Source organism: Numenius arquata, chromosome 11, assembly GCF_964106895.1.
Source record: "Numenius arquata chromosome 11, bNumArq3.hap1.1, whole genome shotgun sequence".
Lineage (NCBI taxonomy): Eukaryota > Metazoa > Chordata > Aves > Charadriiformes > Scolopacidae > Numenius > Numenius arquata.
This window is the reverse complement of record NC_133586.1, coordinates 35,342,388-35,348,287: the sequence shown is the minus strand read 5'-3', so window position 1 is coordinate 35,348,287 and position 5,900 is coordinate 35,342,388. Positions and strand designations below refer to the sequence as shown.

Sequence of the window (5,900 nt, the reverse complement as noted above, 5' to 3'; positions counted from 1 at the left end):
TCCTCAGAAAGCTTCCTTCCCTCTCTCCTGGTTTTCAAAGAGCATCGCAGAGCCAAGATTACCTGGCTGTAACCAAAAATTTCTAAGCATGCCAATAGGAAGAGATAAAGACGAGACTGCCTAACAACCCTCCCCTGCACTTTACCTCCCCTCACAGTGCTTTACAAACGCTGAAGCTATTTATACAGATAAAGGATTTACAGGAGCCAGTGTTGGTAAAGCTGTTGTTCTACTTGATCCATTTAGGGGCCCTGATGCTCATAGTGTTGCAAACATCTGTTGAAGTTTGGGATGCAAAAAAATTTTACCTGCCCCCAGAAATGCGGGAACTCGCTGGCTCTGAACTTCACTCGGACTCTACTGGGTCTAGTTTCTATTTACACGGTGTCTCTAGCTAAGGGCTCTGCTTTCTTTAAAAAAAAAAAAACCCAAACAACATAACCTTGAATAAACCTTTTTATTTCCCTCCCCCCTGCCCCCATATTATGTGATGACACTTGAGAGTGTGGGTTTAGGGCATGCACCCCTCTTACTTTAAACATGTGTTGGGCACCAACAGGAAGGCGTCAGGAAATCTCTGCCTCCATAGGATGACATTGCTTTTTCACCTGTTCTTTTTTATTCTAGTATTACGTGCACTGTATAAAACCCCTACATTTGCTCAAATGCTTTTTCTTTTTTTTTTGATTTTTTTTTGTTTGTTTGTTTTTACATTTTTTTTTTCTTTGAGGATCAGACTCTGAGCGCTCAGAGCACTCTCAGAAGACACCCAACCCATAGCATACAGGATGCCTTGCTTTGCTAACGCAATCTCCCGTACACTCAGGATGGCAGATAGAAGCGTGCTGAAAGAACGGCCAGTACTGGTTGGGGTACTGCCTTCTCAGGGTTGGACATGATCCACCAGGAAGTCTGTCTCGCTGTCACTTTGTCTTTCTGATCTTCTTAGGATAAGTGGTACATGCTATATCCAACAGGAGTAGCATAGAGTCCAACAGGCGGGATAGGAAGCACAGGTCTGTGAAAAGGGTAGGATGTTCCATACAGTGAGGCAGCCTGGATGGGAGAGTTGATGGGGAAAGGGAGGCTGAACCCCGACGGCAACATGGGCTTCGCTGCCATTTTGAGCTTCTCTAGCTCAGCCTCCTGCAGTCTCTTGGCCTTGGCCCTCCGATTCTGGAACCAGATTTTGACCTGGGTCTCTGTGAGGTTGAGGGAGCTGGAGAACTCGGCTCTCTCGGCGATGGACAGATACTGCTTCTGGCGGAACTTGCGCTCCAGAGCCAGCAGCTGGGAAGTGGTGAATGGGGTTCGGGGCTTCCTATTCGTCTTGTGCTTCCTCAGGGTGCAGGCAGTGGGGCTCAGGTGTCCTGCAAGGAAGGGAAAGGCCGGTTATCACAAAAGCAGGGAGACCTGCATGCTCTGGAGAGATGTCGTGGTTGAGAGGGCTGGGGTGGGAAGGGAGAGGTACGTGAAAGGAGGGTCCCGCCAGGTGATACCCTCAAATCAGGGGATCCTTTTGCAAGTGGCTCTGGAAATATTTTTCTGGCCAAACTTTTATTCACAGGATTTCAGCAGATGTCATGGGAAGTGAAATTTTGCCTCAGTGATTTTGAAAGGACAGCTTGGAGGCAAACGGCACAAAGGATTCACAGATACACACGGCAGATCCCCTTAGGAGTCACATCATAGGGGTCTAGAGCACACAAAACAGCTGTCTTGGTAGCTGCAGAACTGGGGGAGTAACCTCAGCAAAGCACATGACAATCATATATGCAAAAGCAGGAGATTCACAAAAGGACAGTGGTGCAAGAGACAAGCCTGGCCCAGACCCGCTCCAGGATTTCTTCACCAAGAGCAACAAGTCAACCCTATCTTTTTTTCCTGAGAGCTGAATAAGTGAATCTGATAATTTTTGTGGTTTAGATAACTGGGCATTTTTCTTGATATTTCTTCTTCAAGAGCAAGTTTTTCTCTGCTTAATAACTTTTCTTTTCAAGAAGCATTTTCTGTTTTACAACAAGTATTAAAAAAAAAAAAAAAAAAAAGCAAGCAGCACGCTTTTCATTCGACTTTTGGCTTTTATGACATTTGTCAATTAAAAAGCCCTCAACACATAGCTGCAGCATCTGTAGCCAATACAAGTCAGGAAATCTACTACCTTTTGTGCTTGCCTTATAACCCCACGCAGGTCAGGCACACGTGCCCGGGATGGCACATCGCTGACTTGTCTTTAGATTCATTTCGCATTTCACTAATAATTTTGCAATCTAAAGAATGATTAAAAAGCACGCGGCCGGCTTCAAAAGCTTAGCGATTTGGCTGTGTTTCGGATCACTCCCCGGGCATATGACAAGCCACTCTGGCTCCCAAGCTTGATAGAGAAAATGACACATAGGCTGCTCTTAAGAGGCTGATAAATTTTGTACACGCTGTAGCGTCTGCTTCAAACGCGTGTCAGCATTTGCACGTCGTGTTTTCTGGACCCCTTTCACTTTCCTCTTTTATTTGTTAAAATAATCTGGTCCACGAAGCTGTTTAATTGCATACCGTTGCAATTAATAAAATCCCACGAGGCAAGCGTTCAAAAGTTTAAAAAGGGGAGGGAGAAAACAGCTATAGTGGAAAAAGTTAAACTTCTCTTATTCTTCTTCTAGATACCGAACGCAGAAAATAAAACCCTCTTAGAACCCAACTTGTCAAATAGAGTCTTATGATCACACGAGGGAATTTTAATAATTAAGGTTCTCACCGTGACAGTTGTTTCACTCCTAAAACTACACTAAATTAAAACTAAACCAAATCGACCCTAAATTCACTACCGGTCACCCCGTTATTCCACTCTCTCTTTTAAAACGCAAACTGTCTCTTTTCTTAAAGCGAAGCTCTCCAAAGATCCAGCTGAACCGGGTCTCCTTCCAGAAGAAATGGGCTTTACCAGGGCGACCAGGGATGTCTCCCAGTCCCAGCGCCTTCCACAACTGTCGGGTTAGCCCGACCCGTCCTGACTTCTGCTACGCACGGGGGAAACCGCAAAAACATGTTTTTAAGTTAAATCCCGGACAAGTATGTCCCCCGGAATACACCCAAGCGTTCAGGGGCTTCTTCCCTCACCATCCCCCAAGTGACTGCCAAACTCTGATAAGAAGCAGGGACCGTCGCCACCGCAGACCCTGTAATTGCGTTTATCCCGTGCCAGTCCTCGAACACTCGCTGCAGTGATTTGTTTCGCTGTGGGTTTTCTTTTCTTTTCTTTTTTTTTTTTTCTTTTTTCTTCCTGTTTATCCTCCGTTTTCTGGCCAATGTCAGACAAAAATCATCATCTGGAGACGGTTGCCTCTCCTTGTTGCTCAAAAATCTAACTTTTACATCTCTTTCCCCAGTTCGTCCCACCCGTAATATTAATAATAATAAATCGAGGAGCTGCTTCTAATGTCAAACCCCTCCACGGACAGACGGGCTTCTTGCGGGAGAACCAGTCATTGCCTCTTGCTGTCACACCGGCTGCGAGGGGATCGAGAGCCGGGGAGGGGGGAAATTAGGAAGATGATCGAAGCCGAAGGACCTTTTACTGCCCTGATCATCATTTTTCGCCCCAAATCCCGCTGAAATCACCGGACCTGAACTCCCTAGCTGTTGAAGTCCTTCACAAGGCTATTTTGCAGATCTCACGAATCGCCAATTTTAACAGAGAAAGAGGAGGAATTTCGCAGGGGGGAAAGAAAAAAAAGCAACCCAAAACTTGCCGAGAGAACATTAGGCCTTGTCTAAGTCTGGGGGTTAGGGCAGTTTTAGAGAAGGGGGCCGGGTAGGAACACACGCTTCTTTTCACGCTTTTCCAGCATACTTGGGGGTACATGAAAATCGCAAACTGGAGCTACACAGGGAATGACAGGGGCGGGCTGCTTCCCCTCTTCCGGACCCTCTCCCAGCACGTTAGAAATAAAATTAATTCGGAAAGTTATCGCAAAATAAAGGAAGCGGCTGAAAGCCAAATCGAAATGACTGTCAAAGTAAAAAGAGAGGAGCTGTAATAGCACTAAACTTCCTTCTTGCGATGTTAGATTGCAGCAGCAAATTCTGCGAGGCTGTCTGGCTCAACAGTTCGCATCTGTAAAGTCATTAACTTAAATAAACGAGAGCTTTTTTGTTTACATCAGGCAAGTTAGGGACGCGTTGAGGAGGGCGGATCGATCTGCTAATACAGGTGTATCGCCTGGCCATGGGAAAGCAGAGTCCAGCACCGCCGGGCTACGTTTTTCACCTTTTCTTGAAGGTAGTTTTAAGGCTTTTTATTTCTTGAAAGGAATCGAATTGTATTTTTAAATTTTTTTTTTTTTTAAAGGGATCTCACCGAAAGCGAAATGCAATTCAGCGCAGACACAGCAGCGCGGCTCGAACAGCAGAAGGGTTTAAGAAGTGACCTGTCACCTCCGGATCGCATGTCCCTAAGGCGGTGGGGAGGGGGTCGGGAAAGATCGCAAGGGCTAAAGAGGTCAGACCCAGCCCGGGGAACTTTGACAGGGAGAGAGAAAGAAACACTCTGCCAGAACAGACCGCGGCGGGAGTCAGCGCGCAGAAAGCGCGCAAGGCTGGAAGGGACAATTGCCCGTGTATTTTAGAGTGAGGGGATTGCTTTGAGGCGTCTGGTGTAAACGAGAAGGAAACGGGGAGAATTTCCAGTTCTCCTTGCAACGGGATAACATAAATGTACGAACTGGCAACCGACGAGCCGTGTGTCGGGAAAGGGAGCTAGTTCGTGGTAGCTCCTCATCCTTCTATGGTTTTAAAAGCATTATATATTTATATACATAGGTATATAAATATATAATATACAAAAGTATATATTATATATAGTTACATATTTATATACCTATGTATATAAATATATAACATATACATGAAGAAATATGTAACATACGTATAAAAACCACAGGTACGTAGATATGAATACATATATAAACTATAATGTATATATGTATATATCCAGCTTGCTCCTGTGCATCTCGGCGCCCGGGGAACAGCGCAGCTCGGGGACTGGGAGCCCGGGGCCGGAGCGGTGCCCGCCTGCCCTCGCCCTCCCCCCCGTCCGCCGGCGGCTCCGCGCAGCCCCGCGTAGTCCTCCGCGGCCCCTTCCCTAGCCACTCACTTGGCGGAGGGGAATATCTCCCGGCCTCTTGGATCCAGGACGTGCCGTCCTCCGAGTTCTCCGATTTGACCGAAGCGGTGTCGAAGGTTTTTGTAAGCGCCCCGGGGGGGCTGTGCGCGTCCCGGGAGCCGTGGCCCGGCAGCAGCATGTTCCTGGAGGTGCCCACGGCCGCCCCGTCGGCGCTGCCCCCCGCCGCGGCCAGCGGCAGCTCTTTGGGGGGTTTCTTGTCGGACATGAGGGCTTCCACGCTGAACGGCAAACTGGACACCTTGACTTTGTGGTGCTCCTCGGCGCCGGCCGCCGGGCCCTCCTCGTCGGAAGAGAAAACCTCCTTCGCCTTGGAAGGAGAAGCCATCGCGGGTGCGGAGGGAGGCTGGAGCGGGGCCGCCCGGGGAGCTGCGCTGCGCCTCTGCCCGGCCCTGCGCGGGGACTGCGCGAGTGAGGCGCTGCGCTGCCGCCCCCCTCTTTTCCCCCCTCCGGGGGCTCCCGGCTCTTTCCTCCTTTGGGAAGTGGAGTAAGCGCCCCGCGGGCCAATCAGGGCCCGCGCTGGGGCCTGACGTCGCGGGGTGACTCATGCCATTGGCTCGGGAGCGGGAGGGAGGGTAGAAACATTTTTTTTTTTTTTTTTTTTTTTTTTTTTCGGGGCTTATTTTGTTTGGGGTGTTCCCCCTCCCCCCGTCCCCTCCGAAATGAATTAGGAGTTAATGACACGGGCAGCCAGCGGAGCTGTGCTATTAAGGAGCCGTCCAGA

At 48.7% G+C, this 5,900-nt stretch overlaps 1 protein-coding gene across 1 annotated transcript; it reads right to left on the bottom strand.

The window, feature by feature from the left end:
• Window positions 1–945: 945 nt before the first annotated feature.
• MSX2 (msh homeobox 2) lies at window positions 946–5,504 on the bottom strand. Its single transcript, XM_074156327.1, has 2 exons — window positions 5,150–5,504; window positions 946–1,370 (listed from the first exon to the last, which is right to left on the bottom strand). Exons 1-2 carry the CDS (start codon window positions 5,502–5,504, stop codon window positions 946–948), a joined length of 780 nt encoding a protein of 259 aa, XP_074012428.1.
• Between the last annotated feature and the right edge of the window lie 396 nt (window positions 5,505–5,900).

Coding starts and splice junctions, on each gene's coding strand:
- MSX2 (XM_074156327.1), bottom strand. CDS start 5,504: ATGGCTTCTCCTTCCAAGGCGAAGGAGGTTTTCTCTTCCGACGAGGAG. Junction 1,371..5,149: donor GAGATATTCCCCTCCGCCAA/GTGAGTGGCTAG, acceptor CCTTCCTTGCAG/GACACCTGAGCCCCACTGCC.